The sequence below is a fragment of the Salvelinus alpinus genome, chromosome 8, assembly GCF_045679555.1.
Source record: "Salvelinus alpinus chromosome 8, SLU_Salpinus.1, whole genome shotgun sequence".
In the NCBI taxonomy this organism is placed as follows: domain Eukaryota; kingdom Metazoa; phylum Chordata; class Actinopteri; order Salmoniformes; family Salmonidae; genus Salvelinus; species Salvelinus alpinus.
This window is the reverse complement of record NC_092093.1, coordinates 67,833,218-67,858,229: the sequence shown is the minus strand read 5'-3', so window position 1 is coordinate 67,858,229 and position 25,012 is coordinate 67,833,218. Positions and strand designations below refer to the sequence as shown.

Sequence of the window (25,012 nt, the reverse complement as noted above, 5' to 3'; positions counted from 1 at the left end):
ATCTTGCCTATGCCGTTCTATACCATCACTCATTCGTATATTTTTTTAATGTACATAATCTTTTTCATTCCTTTACACTTGTGTGTATAAGGTAGTTGTTGTGAAATTGTTAGGTTAGATTACTCGTTGGATATTACTGCATGGTCTGAACTAGAAGCACAAGCATTTCGCTACACTCGCATTAACATCTGCTAACCATGTGTATGTGACAAATAAAATTTGATTTGTTTGTTCACTTGGCTCTCGAAGACTTTAGAAAGGCAGGGCAGGATGGATATAGGTCTGTAACAGTTTGGGTCTAGAGTGTCTCCCCCTTTGAAGAGGGTGATGTTCCAATCTTTAGGAATCTCAGATGATACGAAAGAGAGGTTGAACAGACTAGTAATAGGGGTTGCGACAATGGCGGCGGATAATTTTAGGAAGAGAGGGTCCAGATTGTCTAGCCCAGCTGATTTGTAGGGATCTAGATTCTGCAGCTTTCAGGACATCAGCTGTCTGTATTTGGGTGAGGGGGGGGGGGGGGGGGGGCTTGGGCCAGTAGCTGCGGGGGGTGCAGAGCTGTTGGTTGGGGTTGGGGTTGGGGTAGCCAGGTGGAAAGCGTGGTCAGCCGTAGAGAGAGGAGCTGCTCTTATTCTCCATGGACTTTACAGTGTCCCAAAACTTTTTGGAGTTAGAGCTGCAGGATGCAAATTTCTGTTTGAAAAAGCTAGCCTTTGCTTTCCTAACTGCCTGTGTATATCGGTTCCTAACTTCCCTGAAAAGTTGCATACCGCGGGTACTATTTGAAGCTAGTGCAGTGTGCCACAGGATGTTTTTGTGCTGGTCAAGGGCAGTCAAGTCTGGAGTGAACCAAGGGCTATATCTGTTCTTAGTTCTACATGTTTTGAAAGGGGCATGCTTATTTAAGATGGTGAGGAAGGCACTTTTGAAGAACAACCCTGTAAGCAGTTTTTGGACAAGGTATTACAGCAACCCATGCTTTGGTTTTGTTTACCTGGCCACTGATTCAAATGCTAACTTTCTTTTGCATTTGTGGCACAAATGCAATGCATGTCAATGGTACCTATATTAGCATTTCCTCGCTTCATATCCAAATCATCTATAGGTAATGTCATTGAGTTGCACAATACATTTTTAGATGCTTTACGATGACTTGGACATGATGAGTGAAAATGCTAATATAGATACCATTAACTTGTGGATGTGTGCCACAAATGCTGAAAAGTTTTAGCATTTGAAACAGTGGACAACAAAACCAATGCATGGACTGCTGTCATACCTTGTCCATAGACTGAGGAAACCAGAAATAAATCATCTGGAACAACACCATCTAATGGTCAACCTGGTAATAGCAGAATGTAAAATGGGACATAAACCTAACAATTTAAATGACTAATTTCTCTGAACAGGAACCCCCCACCACCAAATTCACTAGGAATTCATTACATAGGATGAAGACCAATACTCCGAGCTGGAGCTCCATACTACTTGTCAGACATAGAGAATTGATACTATATTCTTGTGGGGTGGGCGTGGCGTGTCTGGATGGTTTTGACAATTTATTTGGATTTCTCATGTCTAACTCATTGGCTGTTGGGTACTATATTTATTGAATATTATATGAATCCTATAAATTTAGAATAGCCAATTTGTGTGCAATCAATTAGCTTCATTTCTCAGAGATCAATTTATTTTACAAAATAATGTTGCAGGAATGCTAATCTTATCTGTTTCTAACAGGAAACAAATTCAATCTGAGATGGTGGGTGTCAAACCTCTTACTTGTGCTTTTTGAGGTGTATAACCAATGTGAATCTTTCTGTGTGTAGATGATGATGTAATATGGTAGTGCTGAGCGATTAACTGAAATTTCGGTTATTTTTCATTTTGGCCGACTTCGGTTCAATTATTTGAATTACATTGTAGTAGGGAGTTGTAGTTTCTAACAGTCCAATATTCTACATAGCTTAGCGCGTAAAACGTTGTAATTAACTACAATGACCATAATTCATTGCGCATCTACTTTCCCGGTCTGTGTTTATTTTACGACCGCTACTACGGGAAGAGAGAAAAGTGCGTGATCGTGATAAAGATAGCAGCTGTTGTATTTCTACCTGAAAATACATTTAAGTCAGGGATGGGCAACTTTGATGGGGGTGGGGGCCACAGAAAAAACAAAACTCATCATGAGCTGCGTTGCCACATCTATTACCCCCCCTGTTTTTAAAGCAAGTTTGCTGCAATTGTACACACTTTGCCAAGGGGCGGAGAGAATAATTTTTAATTTTATAGCAAATTTTTTAAAGCAATTCTACTCATTTTGCCATGGGGCGTAGAGAAGTGTGCAGTTTTTACAGCTAATTTCCTCCAATTCTACACATTTGGCCATAGGAGGCAAATGTTTGCAGTTTAATAAAGCTGATGATCAATGGGCCCCACCCGGTCTGTAATTCGACCATGTTACTACAAGTTTAGATAGTCTAGCAGCCAGCTAATTTACCGATCTAAAACCATTTTAGCCTACATTGGCTAATTGAGTGACTGCTGATGCACAACCAAATTTGTAAATTGTACCTTGTGTATTCTAACTCTCAACAGTTGAGAACCCGACTGACTTTTCTTTTCTTTTTTCCCCTGATCTAGTTGGTATTCAGCAGTCATAAAAGTATACCTTTATTTTCTTTCAAGAACTACAAAATAGGGATTTTGTCAGACAGCATAGGCACCAGCTCTATGGAGATGAGATGACTTGGAATGAAAAAATAGTCATCAGATAAAACAAATGTAATATACACAACTGAAAGATTTAATTCGAAAAATAATGTGAATAATTGATGGTTAATAAGTGATAAGCAGTAATGGACAGTCGTTACCATCTTGGGAAATGTATTAATAGTTTTTATTCTGTTACAGCATTCAACCCACATAGTGCATTTCAAATGATCGAAATCGAAAACCGTGATCATTTTTTAATAATGGAACCGATTTCAAAAAGCACTAGTCGCTCAGCACTATAATGTAGAGTACATGTATTTCTGCCATACTGTAGGTACAGAAAGCTAGCACTCAAGTGGCATCCAGACAAGAACCCTGACAACAAGGAGGACGCAGAGAGAAAGTTCAAAGAGCTTTCAGAAGCCTATGAGGTCCTGTCAAACGGTAAGAGCCCCCCCCCCCTCACATAAGACAGTTTAAATGCTAAAATCAAATCAAACGCTATCGCACATGTCCGGATTCACGGATACCAATCCGGTTGTAAAATAGAATAAAAATATCAAGACATTTTATGGAGAAATGCTTGCTGCTAATATAATAATGAGTGACTGCGACTTGTTATGATCTGGTGTCTAGAAATGTATGCTAGCTAGGTACACACAGTAGTGGTGATAAGTGGTGTCTTTCTGCTATACATATTGTATTACATGTATCCCTCTGGTGTCCGAGGTGACCTATTTTAAGAAATGCCATTAGTTTGTGTCAAAAGTTTAAGATCTTTGATAGTAAGATGAGCGATTGAAAAGGGGCGGCAGGTAGCTTCTGGTTAGAGCTTTGTAACAGTAACCGAAAGGTTGCTGGATCGATTCCATGAGCTGACAAGGTAAAAATCTGTCGTTCTACCCCTGAACAAGGTTGTTAACCCACTATTCCCCAGTAGGCCGTCATTGTAAATAAGAATTTGTTCTTAACTGACTTGCCTAGTTAAATATAAATAAATAAATTAGGTTTTTGTTACAGTAAATAATCACTGCCACCTTGTGAGGTTAGCATAGGGCTAATGTGTGCCTGGTTCTGATGGGACTAGCTACAATGCGGTGTTCTATCATGTGACACTACATCTACGATGTTTAATTGGCCAATGCTTAACCTTGAATTTAAACTTTTTCTAATGTTTGCAAGTACGGCCCCTAGCTGTCTTCATGATGTTTTCACCAATACCAATTTTTTTTCACACAAACATATGATCAGTGATGTGTTGCTGCCAGATAGTGAACATACATCACTCTTGTTTGTTTGTCCAGAATGACCTTTTTGTCTGTTTCAGGACCAACAATTATGAAATGTACTTGAGGTGTTGTATGTCCCAAATGGCACCTTAGTTACTATGTAGTGCACTACTTTTGATCAGGGCTCTGGTCAAAAGTAGTGCACTACATAGGGACTAGGGTGCTGTTTGGGACACATTTATAGGCCCAAGAGCACAACAGACAACTGTAATGTCTTGATTTAGTTGTTCCTGTTATATACTGTTCAACTGGCAACAGCAGCTAAAACCAGGCCAGTAATTGTTATGTCAGGGCTGTTTGAGCTGTGGAGTACACGCACTTCAACATCGACTTTCCTCTTCTGGTTCTTGTACAAGCCTTTGAGTAGTCTCTTGTTGTCATTCGGCTCGTTTTGTCTATCAAGTTCTGGGGTGGTAATTTAGGACTTTTATGGAAATGGGCATGAACTTGGGCAGCGACACTCTGTCCACTAACTCCCATGGCTTGTCAGCACCGTGCACCCTCCAATTTCTTACTATGGCTCTTCCCAGCATTTAATCCCCCTTTTCCTTATTTTTCTTTTTTCCTTTTCATTAGCAAACAAGAGGAACCTGTATGACCGATATGGTAAAGAAGGCCTAACAGGAAGCGGAGGGGGAGGAGGTAAACATTGAACATTACTCTTTGATGTCTTGATAGGCTTATCTAGGAGATATGGAGGTTATAAATGAATATAAAAGGACACAATGTCTGAAATGCCACATAAAGCAAACATGCCAAGGAGAAGTGTATTTTCTTCTACTAATGTACAACTCTATGGGGTCAACTTCAGTGTTTTACCATAAATCTGACACGGCAATACCAACCTCTTTTTTTGGGGGGGGTGTCTGACTTTCAGCTAAGCCATTACTACGAGGCATTAGCTGTCAACTAAGTGTCATGCTACTGTAATAGTGCCCTTGAATAATTGAACTATGTTCAGATCGCCGTGTGTGCTTGTATGACCAGGAATATGTTGCTTTACTATCTCTCAATAACTCTTGTTGGAAATTAGTTGATGATTCTGTCTCTTTCTTCCAGGAGGGCATTATCACAACGCTGATCACTTCGGTGGTGGGTTCACATTCCGTAATCCAGAAGACGTCTTCAGGGAATTCTTCGGGGAACGAGATCCATTTGCAGATTTCTTCGGTAAGTCTCTCCACCCCCCCCCCCCCCCCCCACTGAGGCCAGAGTGAGCGAGTGTGAGCAAGAGACCTCACTATGGCTTTAATTACTGAAGCAGGCATTGAGATTAAGTTTATCAACGCTTTCTCGAAGCGGTCTGCTTTTTAATTCCTGGAACATTCCTGACCTTTTCGCTGTCAGATGCCTACAACTAATTGCAGTTTTAAACCCCTGTGGCCATGCTACTAATTGTGCACACATCTAGGTCAGCCTAGCTGGCTGGATAAGAGAGATTGGGCTGTTTGCTGCTCTGCCTGAGTGTTCTATACACAATATATACAAAAGTATGTGGACACCCTTTCAAATTAGTGGATTCGGCTATTTCATCCACACCTTTTGCTGACAAGTGTATAAAATCGAGTACACAGCCATGCAATCTCCATAGACAAACATTGCCAGTAAATGACCATACTGAAGAGCTCCGTGACATCATAGGATGCCACCTTTCCAACAAGTTAGTTTGTAAAATTTCTGCCCTGCTAGAGCTGCCCCTGTCAACTGTAAGTGCTGTTATTGTGAAATGGAAACTTCTAGGGGCAACAACGGCTCAGCTGCAAAGTGGTTGGCCACACAAGCTCAAAGAATGGGACCGGCGAAGGCTGAAGCGCGTAGCTCTTAAAAATCGTCTGTCTTCTGTTGCAACACTCACTACCGAGTTCCAAACTGCTTCTGGAAGCAACGTTAGCACAGGAACGGTTCGTCGGGAGCTTCATGAAATGGGCATCCATGGGCGAGCAGCCGCACACAAGCCTAAGTTCACCATGTACACTTAAGTGGCGTAAAGTTCGCCGCCATTGGACTCTGGAGCAGTGGAAACGCGTTCTCTGGAGTGATGAATCATGCTTCACCATCTGGCAGACCGACGGACGGATCTGGGTTTGACAGATGCCAGGAGAACGCTACCTGACCAAATGCATAGTGCCAACTGTACAGTTTGGCGGAGAAGGAATAATGGTCTGGGGCTGTTTGTCATGGTTCGGGGTAGACCACTTAGTTCCAATGAAGAGAAATCTTAAAGCTACACCATACAATGACATTCTAGACGATTCTGTGCTTCCAACTTTGTGGCAACAGTTTGGGGAAGGCCCTTTCCTGTTTCAGCATGACAATGACCCCATGCACAAAGCGAGGTCCATACAGAAATGGTTTGTTGAGATTGGGATGGAAGAACTTTATTTGCCTGCACAGAGCCCTGACCTCAACCCCATTGAACACCTTTGGGATGAATTGGAACACCGACTGCGAGCCAGGCCTTATCGCCCAACATCAGTGCCCGACCTCACTAATCCTCTTGTGGCTGAATGGAAGCAAGTCTGCGCAGCAATGTTCCAACATCTAGTGGAAAGCCTTCCCAGAAGAGTGGAGGCTATTATAGCAGCAAAGGGGGGACCAACTCCATATTAATGCCCATGTCTGTCACACCCTGGCCTTAGTTATCTTTGTTTTCATTATTATGTTAGTTAGGTCAGGGTGTGACATGGGGAATGTATGTGTTTTGGTTTGTCTAGGGGTTTGTACGTTTAATGGGTCAGTGTCTTGTCTAGGTGTTTGTATGTCTATGGCTGCCTAGATTGGTTCTCAATTAGAGGCAGCTGTGGTTTATTGTCTCTGATTGAGAGCCATATTTAAGGCAGCCATAGGCATTTGGGTTTTGTGGGTAATTGTCTATGTTCTATGTTGCATGTGTGCACTTAGTCGTTAATAGCTTCACGTTCGTCTATTTGTTGTTTTGTTTTGTTTTTTTCTTCTTCTAAATAAAGAGAAGATGTATTTTTAACACGCTGCGCCTTGGTCCTCTCTCTCACCGCAAGACGATCGTGACAATGTCCTGAATCAGGGGAAGGTGAGGTAGCATGGACCCTTGATTAGATACACACATACCCATACATTTTAGCCTAACTGTGGGGTAGCCTGACTCTTATGATTGTGCTCAGTGCCGTCTAGCCTAACTTTGTAGTAGCCTGGGTGTGACTCAAGATGTTAGCAGTCAGTTGACCCCTCCTGTATGTTATTAGTCTTAGCAGGATCCCAGGCTGCTGCGGACAGACTGACCGACAGACCCCCAGCACCAGCTGGCATAATGACAGCCAGCCATACAATAACCACACCTCTGCCTACAGGCTGGGTACTGTATAGCCATAGGCTTTAGTTTCAACTGTAGAACCCCCATTGCATCCTTTTAGAGTCGCTTTCCAAGCACAGACTGGAGAGCATGGATGTTCTGGGTTCAAGTTTTACGAGCAGACAGGGACACCTACCTGAGCCAGGACCATAGTGGTGTTCTGTGCCATCAGCCTAGCATTGACTGTCCTCTTACCGAAAGCATTGAGGACATGCTGTCTGATGCTGGACACTGCCAACATGGGAGTAAACAGCAACAGCTGTCCTCTGCACTCAGTCTGTGTATGTGTCCAAACTGGCACCCTATTCTCTACAGAGTGCACTACTTTTGCCCAAAACCCCATAGGCCCTGGTCAAAAGTAGTGTGCTTTATTGGGAATATGGTGCCATTTGGGTAGCAGTCTGTGTTTTAAAGATACACTGGGCATTTACACTCTGTAGAGTCATGATACATGGAAGAGTTTACAGACAGAAATGCAAACATCAACATGGAAGTGTTTGCCTTCTCCTCAGATACAGGAAAAGCATCCAGCCTTTTCTAGTCTTATTTGTCAGAGCCATTTGTGTCTATGAAAGCGTTTCATCCTGTTAAAACCAGGATGTTTTAACATGCACTTCCCGCACACTCATACACCGCACGCATTCGAGTGTTATTGTAACCCCCTCACGTCACATGTCTCCACAGACACATGTGTCTGCTGCTATTACTGCTCTTGTTTTTAATATGGAAGCTATTTTTGAAAGCATTCCAGCTGAATGATGTAGGCTCTCCTATCCGTCCATTTTCTGAGGCTCGCCTCCATATTTAGAGCTCTGGGGTTGAACCGCGGATGCCTCGCAGTCATTTGTTATAAATAAGTATAAATCAAGGGACACCAAGATAAGAAGATGGCCCGGAGGTTCAACAGCTTTAATCCTAGATCTTAAATTATGTTAAGGTCAATCCCATTAGAAACATCTTCCAGATTTGGGTGAGCTTGGGATGGGCTGGCATTCTCCTCAACCTGCTCCTCAAGGAGTATCAATTCTCATTGATAATAAAGTCCCATTTAAGTCAACAGAAATTACTCCAGATGCAAATGGATGTTTTTATAATGGTGAAAGGAAACCTGGCACAAGAAAGTAACTTTACTGAGTTGTTATTGCCCAAAGTTAATGAATGACCTTGTACTAAAACTACCTCAATGTAACGGGAATATTATATGCAGGGGGGGATTTTAAGTGCGCAGGATGCAACTCTAGAGAAGTCGTCAACTAAACTATATCCTCTTCCTAACATGTCTAAGGTATTAAACCACAACATCAAAGAGATGGTCTGTGTGAACTGTGGAGATAGAAACATCCGACTGAAAGACAATACTCCTATTACTCTCACGTTCACAACTCATATTCAAGAATTTACTTTTGTAATTGCACACTTTTATTTAATTGACTGTTTTTCTGAATGTACATACCTTCCTTGAATAATTCCGGACCACAGCTCATTGTCCTTCACCTTAAACTCAAACTTCCTATGCCAATAGCAAAGACGTGGCGATTCAACACAATGTTACTTTGAGATGAGGAGTTTACCTCATATCTCAACACAGACATGATTTCGGAAATACATGTAGCCGATGAAGTATGCCCAACTGTTGTCTGGGTAGCTCTTAAAGCATATATGAGCGGTTGCATCATGTCTTACTCTACACATAAGAGAAGACCCATAATACATTTGAAATACTAGAACAGAAAATCCATGACTTAGAAATGTTGACACCCTTCAACAGTTGAGCACTTTGAAGCTTGATCATAACACACAGTAAACCCCCGCTCTGCAGAGAGTGCTGCTTTGAAATCCAAGCAACAATATGATGAGCAAGGTGAAAGTGCAGGGGAAATGCTTGCTTGGTACATTAGGAAAGAGGAAGAGGAACGTACCATCCATAGAATTCAAACCCCAGATGGTAGCATAACAATGGATCCTTCTGAAATGTAATCACAAACTGTGTCAACCCGAAAACAGAAGTTCAATTATAAGTGAAACAGAGCAAATGAATATGGATAAAAACATTACCCCAGGTGAAATGTTGGAAGCCATCAATAATCTACACAATGGGAAATCTCCTGGTAATGATGGATTCCCAGTTCAATTTCTGTCCCAAATTACTGAAGCCTGTGTTACTTATGCTCACAGCTGCTCTAGAGAAAAATGAACTTCCATAGTCACTGTTTGACTACCATCACCCTACTTAAAAATAAAGATAATGACCCATTGTCATGTGGATCCTTCCGACCAGTATCACTTTTGAGTGTGGATTACAAAATCATTGCTAAGGTATTGGCTTTTCACATAGAAACAGTAATACACAAGTTGATTCACTCAGATCAAACAGGGTTCAAACGGAACAGGATGTGTTCAGACAATCTCCGTCTTTTTTCAATATACTCCATCATACCAATAACTTCAACGCTCCAAAATTGGCAGTATCAATAGATGCTGAAAAATAATTTGATAGGGTGGAATGGGCATATTTGGTGTCTTTTTAAGTTTAGTTTTGGTCCTGCATTTATTTCCTGTATTGAGCTATTGTACAAATCCTCCAAAGCATCTATACGGACAAACGGACCGATATCTGAATTATTTAAGTTATCAAGAGGGACAAGACAGGGATGCCCTTTGTCTCGTTATTTATTTTCTTCAGCCACAGAACTCCTAGCATCAATAATTAGAACTCATGGCTCAATCCGGGGGAAAGAGATTGGTGGCGATCAGAATGTGATATCGTTTAATGCAGATTTACATTTTACTTTATGTGAACCAGAATATTCTGTCATTTATTTTACTACTGTTGGACACATGGTGCTGTATCAGGATTAAAAGGGAATTGGGAGAAAACATAAATAATGCCCATTTCTAATCATGACTTCTCAAGATTATGAAGTACATTTAAGTGAAAATGAACGAATACCAGGCAATCTGGAGGAGGCATATAAAATAAATTACTCCTTGAATCTGATGTTCAAAGATGGACATCTCTCCCTATTTCTGTGTTAGGTAGGGTCAACGTAATCCAAATAAATGTACACTATATAAACAAAAGTATGTGGACATCCGAGTGGCGCAGCGGTCTAAGGCACTGCATCTCAGTGCTAGGGGCGTGACTACAGACCCTGGTTTGATCCTGGGCTGTATCACAACCAGCGGTGATTGGGAGTCCCATAGGGCGGCGCACAATTGGCCCAGCGTCGTTAGGGTTTGGCCGGGGTAGGCCGTCATTGTAAATAAAAATTTGTTCTTAACTGACTTGAAGGTGTAAATAAAGGTGTAAATAAAACCTTTGAATTAGTGGATTCGGCTATTTCAGCCACACCTGTTGCTGACGGGTGTATAAAATCGAGCACACAGCCATGAAATCTCCATCGACAAACATTAGCAGTAGAATGGCCTTACTGAAGAGCTCAGTGACTTTCAATGTGGCACTGTCATAGGATACCACCTTTCCAACAAGTCAGTTTGTCAAATTTCTGCCCTGCTAGAGCTGCCCCGGTCAACTGTAAGTGCTGTTATTGTGAAGTGGAAACGTCTAGGAGCAACAACGGCTCAACCGCGAAGTGGTAGGCCACACAAAAAATAATCTGTCATCGGTTGCAACACTCACTATCGAGTTCCAAACTGCCTCTGGAAGAAATGTCAGCACAAGAATAGTTTGTCAGGGGCTTCGTGTAATGGGTCTCCATGGCCGAGCAGACACACAAGGCTAAGACCACCATGCACAGTGCCAAGCGTCGGCTGGAGTGGTGTAAAGCTCGCCGTCATTGGACTCCATAGCAGTGGAAACGCATTCTCTGGAGTGATGAATCCCGCTTCACCATCTGGCAGTCCGATGGATGAATTTGGGTTTGGCGGATGCCAGGAGAACACTACCTGCCCGAATGCATAGTGCCAATGGTATGGGGTTGTTTTTCATGGTTCGGGCTAGGCCCCTTAGTTCCAGTGAAGGGAAATCTTAACGCTACAGCATACAATGACATTCTAGACGATTCTGTGCTTCCAACTTTGTGGCAGCAGTTTGGGGAAGTCCCTTTCCTGTTTCAGCATGGAATGCCCCCGTGCACAAAGCGAAGTCCATACAGAAATGGTTTGTCGAGATTGGTGTGGATGAACTTGACTGGCCTGCATCGAACACCTTTGGGATGAATTGGAACACCAACTGCGAGCCAAGCCTAATTGCCCAACATCAGTGCCCGACCTCACTAATGTTCTTATGGCTGAAGGGATGCAAGTCCCTGCAGCAATGTTCCAACATCTAGTGGAAAGCCTTCCTAGAAGAATGAAGGTTGTTATAGCAGCAAAGGGGAACCAACTCCATATTAATGCACATGATTTTGGAATGAGATGTCGTGTATTACCACAGTTTATGTATTTATTTCAGGCCTGGTCAGTTTCAATTCCATCCAACTTTTAAAATAAAATAAATGGCCTGCTCTCTGATTTTGTTTGGAATGGAAAGACTGAGTCAAGTTGACTGTTAACACTTACCCTATAAAACTGGAGGTCTTGGAGTACCTCATATGAAGATGTATTACTGGGCTGCGCAACTGTGCTCACTTAAACAATGGACAGCAGACTATCCTTTTGTATCATTGTGGAGTATCAAAGCCATACATTTAATACCGTATGATCTAAAATACTGTATTTTCACTACTTTGGGTCTAAGGCGTTGAAGGAAAAAAAAACAGACAATCCAATGATTCTTAATTCCATTCGCATTAGGGAAAATGTACATACATTCATGAGGTGGAAGGAACCAATATCGCCAGACACCCCTATTTGGAATAACCCCACCTTACCACCAGCATTTTAATGACAACACCTTTAACTTCTTATGGCTGCATCCCGCTAACGGGATCGATATGACAACAGCCAGTGAAAGTGCAGGGCGCCAAATTCAAACAACAGAAATCTCATAATTAAAATTCCTCAAACATACATGTGTCTTATATCATTTTAAAGGTAATCTTGTTGTTAATCCCACCAAAGTGTCCGATTTCAAATATGCTTTCCAGCGAAAGCACTACAAACGATTATGTTAGGTCACCACCAAACCACAATAAGCACAGCCATTTTTTCAGCGAAATATAGCAGTCACAAAAAGCAGAAATAGAGATAACATTAATCACTAACCTTTGATGATCTTCATCAGATGACACTCATAGGACTTCATGTTACACAATACATGCATGTTTTGTTTGATAAAGTTCATATTTATATCAAAAAATCTGAGTTTACATTGGCGCGTTAGATTCACTAGTTCCAAAAACATCAAGTGATTTTGCATAGCCACATCGTTTCAACAGAAATACTCATCATAAATGTAGATGATAATACAAGTTATACACATGTAATTATAGATATACCTCTCCTTAATGTAACCGCTGTGTCAGATTTCAAAAAAATATTACAGAAAAAGCAAACCATGCAATAATCTGAGACAGCGCTCAGAACAATAGCCAAATTAGCCGCCATGTTGGAGTCAACAGAAACCAGAAAATACATGATAAATGTTTCCTTACCTTTGATGAACTTCATCAGAATGCAGTCCTAGGAATCCCAGGTCCACAATAAATGCTTGATTTGTTCGATAATGTCTGTTATTTATGTCCAATTAGCTACTTTGGTTAGCGCGTTTGGTAAACAATTCCAAAGTCACAAAGCGCGTCCACTATAACGTGACGAAATGTCCAAAGGTTCCATAACAGTCAGTAGAAACATGTCAAATGATGTACTGAATCAATCTTTAGAATGTTGTTAACATACATCTTGAATAACGTTCCAACCGGAGAATTAGATTGACTTCAGTTGAGCGATGGAACGGAGCTGCCTATCACGTGAACGCGCGTGGCCAAAGCATGGTCAGCTCGTGGCAGTGGTGATTAATTCCTGTCTCCTTCGGCCCCCCTTCACATTAGAGTCATCAGACAAAGTTCTATTGACTGTTGACATCTAGTGGAAGCAGTAGGGAGTGAAAACTCATCAATATCTCGCTGTAATTTCAATGAGAACTTGGTTGAAAATCTGCCACCCCAGAAAAAATCCAAACATGAAGTGGAACTTCTCAGGTTTTTGCCTGCCATATGAGTTCTGTTATACTCACAGACATAATTCAAACAGTTTTAGAAACTTCAGTGTTTTCTATCCAATACTAATAATAATATGCAAATATTAGCAACTATGACTGAGGAGCAGGCCGTTTACTCTGGGCACCTTTCATCCAAGCTACTCAATACTGCCCCTGCAGCCATAAGAAGTTAAGTCCTGGGCCCTCATTTATCAATGTTGCGTAGAAAAGCTTCTAAATTAACTCGTAAGAAGAAAATGTAGAATGTTCGCAAGTACAAAAAAGTTGGAATTTATCAATTGCTCGTACGCTTGATTTACACACACCTGTAAGTATTTTGCCTTGTCGAATCAGACACGTTCTAAAACACTGTGCTAGTGCACGTGAAGTCTCATTTACATAAAGAACCACCCTAAATGACCATTTATGGTCACAAACCTTCCCTTTAAAGCTGCAAGAAAAGTCATTAATTTCTGTCCGCCAACATGGAAAAGACAAAGGGGGGAAAAAAACTTTCGGAAATGGAACTTTTGATCACCGACGTGGAAGCAAAACAAGCCATACTTTTTGGAGCCTTCAGCAATGGCTTGACAAATCAAAGAAAAAATATTGCTTGGGAGCAGGTTAGAGCTTTGGTAAATTCATCATCTGAGTGCAGAACAGTTAATGAAATGAAAAAGAAATGGTTGGATTTGAAAACATATGCCAAAAAATAATAATGATGATCCATAAAAGGGATTTAAGTGCAACAGGAGGAGGGCAGAGTGACTCTTCACTGTCTGCTATGGACCAGCGCATTGCCACCATAATTGGATAGACCTCAGTGTCTGGCATCATCTGTGATGGTGATACTGAGGACCCTCTCCCAGACCCTGAAGGAATACCAGACACACCAACTGATGTTAAGTCGAGCTTTATTTTCACAGCCATATTCAGACATGGACCACATCTAAATATTTTCTTGAAAATGAAATATGTATGTATGTGTGTGACAAAATGAATGTAACAAAACATGAAATCTTGACAGATGTGGGTGTCCTCTTTGGCGCGCGCTTCAGCTGCGCCGCATGTTTTGACTGACGCAGTCCTGAAACATCAAGAAGAGACACATCAATTCTTGGACTCAAACAGCAACTGGAGGGATGTACGCAACGGCCTGAGAGAGATAAATCAATCATTGAAGGAACTTGTTGATTGTGTCAAACATTAAAGACGATAAATTCTGGTGCAATGTAAATGTGTTTTCCTTGTCGATTTGATTACAATATTTGGTAGAACAGATACCTCAAACGGTTGTATGATATTGACTCTTGTCCTCAGTGCCAGAGCTATGGGTGGTGGGAAACACTCCCTGTCAGGCATGGGCTCATCGGGTCTGGGTGGATCATTCAGTGGAATGCCGTTTTTGATTGCAATGTTGTGGAGCACGCTGCAAACCTAAAAAGGAATTTGCACATTGTATTGCATTCATGTAATGGCATTTGAAGGAATGGCATTTCAGAGGCAAACCTTGCTAGGCTGGTATTGCAGCGTGCCTCCTGTCCCAGACAAGCACAGCCAACGCCCTTTCAGCAGGCCTATGGTGCACTCCGCTGTTGTTCTTGTGCATGCGTGGGCTTGGTTGTACCTGGCCACTTGTTGGTTTAAGGGGAGTCATCAGCCATGTTCTTAACGGGTAGCCCCGGTCTCCTGTAGTTATGAACACAACATTCAGATATTGTTTCCCAGTAGAGGTCTAACATGGCAAATAAAACCTTGCGAATAAAACATCCCTTACCAAGTCCTTTACCAATAAGCCATCCATCCTCAACAGTTCCTTCCTGGAGGTTAAGGGTGACTGAACTGTTCTGCAAAATGAATGAATCGCGTCCCATCTGGCCATATGGACACTACATTCAACAAAGCCAAATGTGAATCACAGATGACCTGCACAGTGACAGAATGGAAACCTTTTCTGTTGACGAAGTTGAATTCGTTCAATGATGGTGCTTTTATTTGCGATGCGGGTGCAGTCAATTGCTCCAATGACATTGGGAAATCCAGCTATGGTATGGAAATCCCTTTTCACTCTGACCTGTTGCACTGCAGTGTATGGAAACTGTATGTATTGTGGGGTCAATGAAATAATACCATGAAGGACTGCAAGCAATATTCTGCTCATGGTTGGTTGTGACCGATCCGCAATCTCCCGTTGGAATGTTCCAGTGGCCAAAAATCCCAGGGTAGAGAGGACTTGGGTATGCACTGAGATGGCATTGGTGCGTTTCGTCTCCCTTTCTAATACTGTAGAGAGTTGGTTGCAGATATAAAATATGCTTTTGGAAAATGAAATCTACTAATAAGCCAAGCGTCGCTCTCAGCAAAAATATCTGCACGCTCGTTGAATCCGCACGCTCGCAGCTTGTGCCAGATCCTCCAGCAATGCAACATTTGCCATTTTGGGCAAGTCACAATGCCTCAGTGTTGACTTTTTTTACATTATTTAACTGGTTTAACTAAGTTGCCTCTAACCTTACATTCCACTCTTTCTAATTGACTTTATTATTCAATTAGGCTTAAATGGTTTCATGTTTATGAAATCGGTAGCACCCTGAGAAAACTATTAGTAGCTTAAGTATCTATAAAAGAAATACATGAATAAACTATAACTATCTTTTTTCTTCATAGTTAATGATTTGGTCCAGTATGTCAATCCTTTCTCCATTTGGTGGGTGGTATTTCATGAGCAGTTAGACTTTTCTACCACAAGGTGTTGTGCGTAAGCATGGTCCGAGGTGTGCTTAAAACCTTTTCTCAATATAGGGGGTGCTGTTTCAACGTTAGCATTTATCGTCTCCAAATTAAACTGCCTCATACTCAATTCTTGCTCGTACAATATGCATATTATTATTACTATTGGATAGAACACAATCTCTAGTTTCTAAAACCGTTTGAATTATGTCTGTGGGTGAACCAGAACTCTTTCTACAGCGAAACTCATGACAGGACATGCGAAGCTCTGAAAAATAGTCTCTGATCTCGGATCAGTTGAAAACTCTGTGTGTGCCCTATGGCTTGACATGAACTGCACCCGCCTTCCCCTGGATGTCAGTAACCAATGAGAAGTGGAATGGTGTCTCTACGTGTTTGTCAGAGTTTATAAAAGGGAGTGGAGTGAGATGACCCTTCCTTTTGACGCTCGCCAGGACGCAAGGGAGGACATCAGAATCGCATGCTCAAAAGCTCTCGTTATTGATCAAAGATCTATCCGTCTGTGATTTAGTTCGATATAGGTGTTAGAAACATCATAACGAAGTTATTTGAAACCGATTTATATCAGTTCATGCGAGTATATTGCTATTTTTCTGAATTTCCTTAGTATTGCGTTTGACGATTTGGGCATGTGTGTGCCGTGAAGCTATCGTTAGCTGCTAGTTCTGAAGTTGAGGAGGTCGTTTTACAACAAAGCAACGATACTTTTGGACAAAGGACACATTGCCCAAGATACTGATGGAAGCTCGTCCAAAAGTAAGAGTTATTTATGATTTTATTCCGTATTTATGTGGAAGAATTTTAACGCAGTTGTCGGCCATTTTTTGCGGCACTAGTCTGGCTGTAACTCACAATGTATGTCTTGTAACGTTAATTTTAAAAATCAGCGGTTGCATTAATAACCAATGCATTTTTCATTAGCTGTCCAACCTGTATTTTTTTAGTCAATCTAATCGATAAATAATCGTAATCATAGGTGCCTTTCCAAGATGGCTCCGGCCCGAATGCATGCCATGTTTTGACAGATTACATTGCATAACCAAGATTTTTGATGCTAAATATGCACATTTTCGAACAAACTCTATATGCATTGTGTAATATGATGTTACAGGACTGTCATCTGAAGAATTCTGAGAAGGTTAGTGAAAAAATTAATATATTTTGGTGGCGATAACGTTATCGACCCTTTTGGCTTGATTCAATGCTGGGTGATGTTAGCTCATGTGGTATGCTAATATAACGATATATTGTGTTTTCGCTGTAAAACACTTAGAAAATCTGAAACATTGTCTGGATTGAATTGAATTGACGTCGGTCTCTGTAATTATTCCGGCTGCTTCCAACGCTATTTCAGATTGCAGCTGCAATGTACAACTGTGATTTATACCTGAAAAATGCAAATTTTTCTAAAAAAACATATCCTATACCATAAATATGTTATCAGACTGTCATCTTATGAAGTTGTTTCTTGGTTAGTGGCTATATATATCTTTATTTAGTCGAATTAGTGATAGCTACTGATGCAGGAAAAAAATGGTGGAGAAAAAAAGTGGTGTCTTTTGCTATCGTGGTTAGCTAATAGATTTACATATTGTGTCTTCCCTGTAAAACACTTAGAAAATCTGAAACATTGTCTGGATTCACAAGATCTGTGTCTTTCGATTGCTGTATGCTGTGTATTTTTCAGAAATGTTTTAGGATGAGTATTTTGGTAATTGACGTCGGTCTCTGTAATTATTCCGGCTGCTTCCAACGCTATTTCAGATTGCAGCTGCAATGTAGAAATGTGATTTATACCTGAAAAATGCAAATTTTTCTAAAACAACTTATCCTATACCATAAATATGTTATCAGACTGTCATCTTATGAAGTTGTTTCTTGGTTAGTGGCTATATATATCTTTATTTAGTCGAAATTGTGATAGCTGCCCATGCAGGAAAAAAATGGTGGAGAAAAAAAAGTTGTGTCTTTTGCTATCGTGGTTAGCTAATAGATTTACATATTGTGTCTTCCCTGTAAAACATTTTAAAAATCAGAAATGATGGCTGGATTCACAAGATCTGTATCTTTCATCTGGTGTCTTGGACTTGTGATTTAATGATATTTAGATGCTTGTATTTACTTGTGACGCTATGCTAGGCTATGCTAGTCAGCTTTTTTACTGTGGGCGGTGCTCCCGGATCCGGGATGAGTACCAACTAAAAGTTAAATTTACACACATTCTCAAGTCTAAGTACAAATGAATAAATCCCACACTTTGCTTAGAAAGGATCGCACGCATGGTTTTACAAACATTTCTGTTTGTATGCACCATTGATGACATTGACAACATCTTGAATATTGAACATGTGTACTATGACATATCTCTACTGTCCTTCAATCAATTACAATACATATTTGGATTATCCAAGGCTGATTTTTATTTCCGTTCTTACAACTCAGAAATCGTATTCAACCACTTCAACAGAATATGGATGAACCTAAGGCATCTAGCATAGAAAAAAATACTGGAAGAAGCTGCTATGCCAAAGAAATTGATGGCCAAGTTATATCAAGGGCTGATTTGAAGCTCTACCTGATGGATCAGAACCTAAGGAAAGAATGGGGAACAGATCTGAAGGAAGAAATTGAGGAGAACCATTGATCACAGATATGTGAAAATGTTCATACCTGATCCTACAACCTAAGACATAAACTATTGCATTTCATCGGACTTACTACACGCCTGCCAGAATGCACCCAGAAATGTCACGTCTGTTGGAGATGCAAAAAGCACAAAGGAACCCTGTTACAGTGCCTTCAGGAAGTATTCACACCCTTTACTTTTTCCACATTGTGTTGTGTTATAGCTTGAAAGTTAAAATTGATTAAATGCACACAATAATCCATAATGTCAAAGTGGAATTACAAAAAAATCTAAAACTGAAATAGCTTGAGTCAATAAGTATTCAACCCCTTTTATGGCAAGCCTAAATAAGTTCACGAGTACAAATAGGCTTAACAAGTCACATAATAAGTTGCATGGACTCACTCTGGGTGCAATAATAATGTTTAACATGATTTTGGAATGATTACCTCATCTCAATCAATACACCCAGTTACTACAAAGATACAGGCATCCTTCCTAACTCAGTTGCCAGAGAGGATTTCACCATGAGGCCAATGGTGACTTTAAAACAGTTAGTTTAATGGCTGTGATGGGAGAACTGAGGATGTATCTGTAGTTACTCTGCAATATTAACGTAATTGACCCAGCGAAAAGGTACAGAAGTTTTTTTTCTCCAAAACATCCTGTTTGCAACAAGGCACTAAAATATGGCAAAGCAATTAACGTTCTGTCCTAAATACAATTTGTTATTTTGTAGGTACTTTTTAAGTAAATACCTGCAGTCAACTTGTACAATAAGTTATTGGGGAAAAACAGAACATTATTCATTTCACCTGTCCCATTATTTTACATTATGAAGCTCACCATAATTCCCCAGAACAGTTGAGCCAACCACGTGTTTGTTTGTAAAAAACACAACGGGAGAAAGCGGGAGCATTTGTGTCTTTAACAGGACAATGACCCAACATACCTACAGGCTGTGTAAGGGCTATTTTGACCAAGAAGGAGAGTGATGGAGTGCTGCATCAGGTGCCCTAGCGTCCACAATCACCCGACTTGAACCCAATTGAGATGGTTTGGGATGAGTTGGACCACAGAGTGAAGGAAAAGCTGCCAACCAGTGCTCAGCATATGTGGGAACTCCTTCAAGACGGTTTCTCGCATGGAATAGCCTTAATTCCTCAGAACAAGAATAGACTGACGAGTTTCAGAAGAAAGTTCTTTGTTTCTAGCCTTTTTGAGCCTGTAATCAAACTCACAAATGCTGATGCTCCAGATACTCAACTAGTCTAAAGAAGGCCAGTTTTATTGCTTCTTTTATTCAGAACAACAGATTTCAGCTCTGCGAACATAATTGCAAAAGGGTTTTCTAATGATCAATTAGCCTTTTTAAAATGATAAACTCGGATTAGCGAACACAACGTGCCATTGGAACACAGGAGGGATGGATGCTTATAATGGGCCTCTGTACGCCTATGTAGATATTCCATTACAAATCAGCCATTTCCAGCTACAATAGTTATTTACAACATTAACAATGTCTACACTGTATTTCTGATCAATTTGATGTTATTTTAATGGACAAAACATTTGCTTTTCTTTCAAAACCAAGGACATTTCTAAGTGACCCGAAACATTTGAACGGTAGTGTGTGTGCTATCATTCATTATGTTTAGGTATTTATATCCATCCATCTCAATTGATGTCCGTTGGGAAATGTAAACATTGGTGATCAATATCAGAGAAAGTTTTGCAATCTAGGTCTAATTGCTGCAAGAAAAAATGTGGAGCCATCAATTTGAACACCTCATCCATCATCAATAACAAACTGGATGGGGGAGGGAGATGTGTGATATTAAACTTGACTGAAATATGCATCTGCACCTATTCTTTATGCTGTGCACTACTTTGGGGCTGATAGTCATATGCTCTGGTGACAGTAGGGCACTAATATATATATATATATATATATATAATATCCATCCATCCATTGGGATTCACACCCAGTTCCATTAGCAGCGGAGACCTCCTGCAATGGTGGGGGGGGTCAGTACATTTGATCTGAAGAGAGGGTTAGAGAGAGGCTTTATGGAGAGCTTCCACCTGGGTTTAATATGTCTTTAAGGGCTGTGGACAGAGTGAGAGTCTTCAGGGTCCTCATGCATATACAATCCAATTGTTAAAACAAATTATGCAAATGACATTGTGGTGGATTGGAGAGTGGAAACAGGTGGGGATTATTCTATCTAGCTGGAAGGGCAGGTTTTTTTCTCGGATCTCTCACGTCTGCCACTATGGGAGGGAGGATCTCCCATGTAACTACTGCACATGTGAGACCCGCATGTAAGAAACTCTAACATGTTAAGACTAGCACAAACCGCTAAATGATGTGAGAATAGCGTGTTACTATAAATCATTGGTTGAAAAGGCCGGTTGAAAAATTTACCAAAAACCCAGACATTTCTTTCCAAAAAGTCCATAGGTTAATGCACTTTAACCTTTATGGGCACAGACATCAATGAATAAGCCAACTCAGTTAATACACTGAACAAAAATATAAAAGCAACATGTAAAGTGTTGGTCCCATGTTTCATGAGCTGAAATAAAAGATCCCAGAAATGTTCCATACGCACAAAAATCTTATTTCTCTCAGCTTTTAAAAAGGCCACTCTAAATTGTGCACTTTTGTCACACAACACAATGCCACAGATGTCTCAAGTTTTGAGGGAGCGTGCAATTGGCATGCTGACTGCAGGAATGTCCACCAGAGCTGTTTTCAGATAATTTAATGTTCATTTCTCTACCAATGTCGTTTTAGAGAATTTGTCAGTACGTCCAACCAGCCTCACAACTGCAGACCATGTTTATGGGCAGGCATAAGCTGCAGACAACTAACACAATTGCATTTTATTGATGGCAATTTGATTGCACAGAGATAACGTGACAAGATCCTGAGGCCCATTGTAGTGACATTGGGTGCCGAGGAGTATTTCTGTCTGTAATAAAGCCATTTTGTGGGGGAAAACAAATTCTGATTGGATGGGCCTAGCTCCACAGTGGGTGGGCCTATGCCCAGTCATGTGAAATCTATAGATTAGGACCTAATGAATTTATTTAAATTTACAGATTTCCTTATGAACTGTAACTCATCAAAATCTTTGAAATTGTTGCATTTTGCGTTTTATTTTTGTTCTGTATAAATATGTATTTAGATGGGCCTATGCCTTTTTGTATGCTCATTGATTTCAGTTTTTATTGACTATTTGTGGATGTAATTAACTTGAACTTGACTAATGTGTTGTCATTGTCTGTCCCCTATCCCCAGCGGACGATGACTTCTTTGGCGGGGGTCAAAGGCAGCAAGGGGTGAGCCGGAGCAGGACCGGGGGACCCTTCTTCCACGATTTCGGGGGCTTCCCCCCCTTCGGGGCAGGCTTCCCAGTGTTTGATTCAGGTGGGCCTCCCCTGCAGCACGGTAATACCGTATTTCTAATATGCGTCTCCCAAAACTCTGGTTAAGGTCATCTTTCTCCTCATGGAAATTGTTACATTACATAAATCTCACTGCATATTATAATATGTGTTATTTAGATCATATAACAAGCTTCATTTTGAGATCAACATTTGCGAGTAAGCAAAGCAAAGGAAAATGGTGGGGTGTTTGTGTTATGAGTGTGATTTTGAGTGTGTGGGCCAAATCAAAGTTTTATTTGTCATATGCACAGATTAAGTCGTGTGTGTGTGTGTGTTTCACTCATAGGTTTCACTTCGCTGGGGCATATGGGTGGAGGGGGCTTTGCCTCGTTCTCCTCTTCATCTTTCGGGGGTAGCGGAGGAGGAGGAGGGGGGATGGGCAACATCCGCTCAGTATCCACCTCTACCAAGTTCATCAACGGCAGAAGAATCACCACAAAACGGTACAGCACAGCTAGCCAGTCAATGTAGTCAACTGTGTCACTTACTTGTTCCTGTCTTCACTCAGTGACCTGGGGATAGTTTCCTTAAAATAAAAAACATGATTTTTCTAGGCTGTTGTCCTTTTTACTTTGGCTGTAGTCAATTCACCAAGACAGTTTTGAATATTGAAGAATTGTGTGACACTTAACAATAACGTACCCTTTATAAACCCTTTAAATTATTACCAAAAACAGATATGTATGATTCAAATAACTCGTGTCTTTTATCCTAACTCTGTTTTGTCTCCTGCAGGATTGTGGAGAACGGCCAGGAGAGGGTGGAGGTGGAGGAGGACGGTCAGTTGAAGTATCTAACCGTCAACGGTAAGGAGCAGCGCCTAAGACTGGATAACAAGTGATAACCTCTGCACAACGTTTGAAATGCTCACACCTGAACTGGAAACAAACCAAACTAACTCAGCGTGACGATGCTGCTCAGGGTCGCAATCTTACGGCGGATTGGTTTCTCTCCTCTCTCTCCCCTGTTGACATTCGTAGTTCACGTGTTGTTCACGGAGAGGAAATGTGTTCTCATCTTAGTTTAGCCGCTGGAGCGAGGGACGATCAGATAGGGTTGTATTTATTCCAGCTTTACCTTTTGTTTTGGGACCATTCTCTTACTAGGACCACTGTTTATGACTTTTTGTGCTGTACTGATTTCGTTGTATTACAGTTTTTCCGTGGGTGGACTTCTTTACCTTTTAGTTCTAGAAGTCAGGGGCACAACAAGACGTACATTTGGACAGCTTTGCGTTTGTTCATTTAAAATGTTTTTTATTAACTGTCAAATTCTCAGCTTTAACCCTTTGCGTATTTAAATGAACATCTAACCACATCTCTCTAACCTGTACACCGTTTTCATGTTCATGAGCTTTAGATTACCCATTTTAGACAGTTAATACATTTATATAGTACTAATGTGAACTTGTTTTTGCTTTTGTTTGTTTTTGAATACAAGTGTTTTTCCAGCATGATTGCCAATGACAAGGCTGTTCAAGTTCTGACCAACTGTTCCGTCAGTTCACCATAAACCCTAAACCGAGACTAAATATACAGTGCCTTGCAAAGGTATTCAGACACCTTGGATTTCTTCACTTGTTTTATTGTGTTACAAAGTGGGATTGGATTTAATTGTAATTTTTTGTGAACAATATACACAACGTACTCTGTCAAAGTGGAAGAAACAATTACTTTATTTTTATTTTTAATATGAACAATATAAAATAATAAAATATAGTAGTTGCATAAGTATTCAGTCTCTTTGTTTAGGCAAGCCTAAATGAGTTCAGGAGTCAAATTTGGTTTAACAAATCACATAAAAGTTACCGTAAGGTCCCTTACAGACAAACCATATGTTTCACATGTCACGTGAAATCATTTGGATCACATATGTGGATCACATATGGATTCACATTTTCACGTGAGATTTCACGTGATGCCCTGCAAACCAAAATGGGTCGTTTATAATACACACACAGTGCTTTTAACTTACATTAACTTACAACATTTGAGCACGTGAAAACCCAGCTGTCAAATGTAATTTAGAATATTTTACTTTGAAGTGAATCATTTACATGAATTTAATTTAAACAGTCACGTTCCCCTGCAGGTTTTATCTAGTTCCCGGTTTGTTCCAGGGACATCCCCAAGGACATTCTTAGAACATTGTGTCACGGTCCCCTGGAGGTTTTTGTCTAGTTGCGGTGATGTGAAATTCACGTGTTTTTTTTTCCGTAAGGGGTCCATCAGTCAAGTATTGAATTTCAAGCACAGATTCAACTACAAAGACCAGGGAGCTTTTCAAACGGGTAGTGATTAGTAGACGGGTAACAATATTGAATCAGACATTGAATATCTATTTTAAGTATGACCTAGTAAATAATAATTATGCTGTGCGTTATGCATTTAACCACCCAGACACCTAAAAAATAGTCATCCTTCTGAACTGAGTTGCAGGACAGGAATGAAACTGCTCAGGGATGTTAACATGAGGGCATTGGTGATTTTTAAAGAGCTACAGAGCTCAATGGTTGTGATGGGAGAGAACTGAGGGTGGATCAACAACATTGCAGTGACTCCACAATAATGACCTAAATGACAGAGTCATAATAAGAGCACAAATATACAGATTATTCCAAAACATGCATTTTGTATGCAACAAGACACTAAAGTAATACTGCAAAAAAAAAGTGGCAAAGGAACACACTTTTTAGCCTAAATGCAAAGCCCTATGATTGGGGCAAACACAACACATCACTGAGTAAC

At 40.6% G+C, this 25,012-nt stretch overlaps 1 protein-coding gene across 5 annotated transcripts in view; it reads left to right on the top strand.

Annotated features, from left to right (window-relative positions):
* The window catches only part of LOC139583571 (dnaJ homolog subfamily B member 6-like), a 75,610-nt gene that overhangs the window by 37,125 nt on the left and 13,473 nt on the right, over positions 1–25,012 (top strand). For 4 of the 5 annotated variants that reach the window (XM_071414798.1, XM_071414801.1, XM_071414800.1 and 1 more), the window contains exons 3-8: positions 3,050–3,159; positions 4,581–4,646; positions 5,064–5,174; positions 22,117–22,266; positions 22,552–22,708; positions 23,001–23,071. In XM_071414798.1, coding sequence (XP_071270899.1) covers positions 3,050–3,159; positions 4,581–4,646; positions 5,064–5,174; positions 22,117–22,266; positions 22,552–22,708; positions 23,001–23,071 — 665 coding nt within the window. The remainder of the gene's footprint in view (positions 1–3,049; positions 3,160–4,580; positions 4,647–5,063; positions 5,175–22,116; positions 22,267–22,551; positions 22,709–23,000; positions 23,072–25,012) is intronic. The other variant, XM_071414802.1, reaches the window with a different exon arrangement.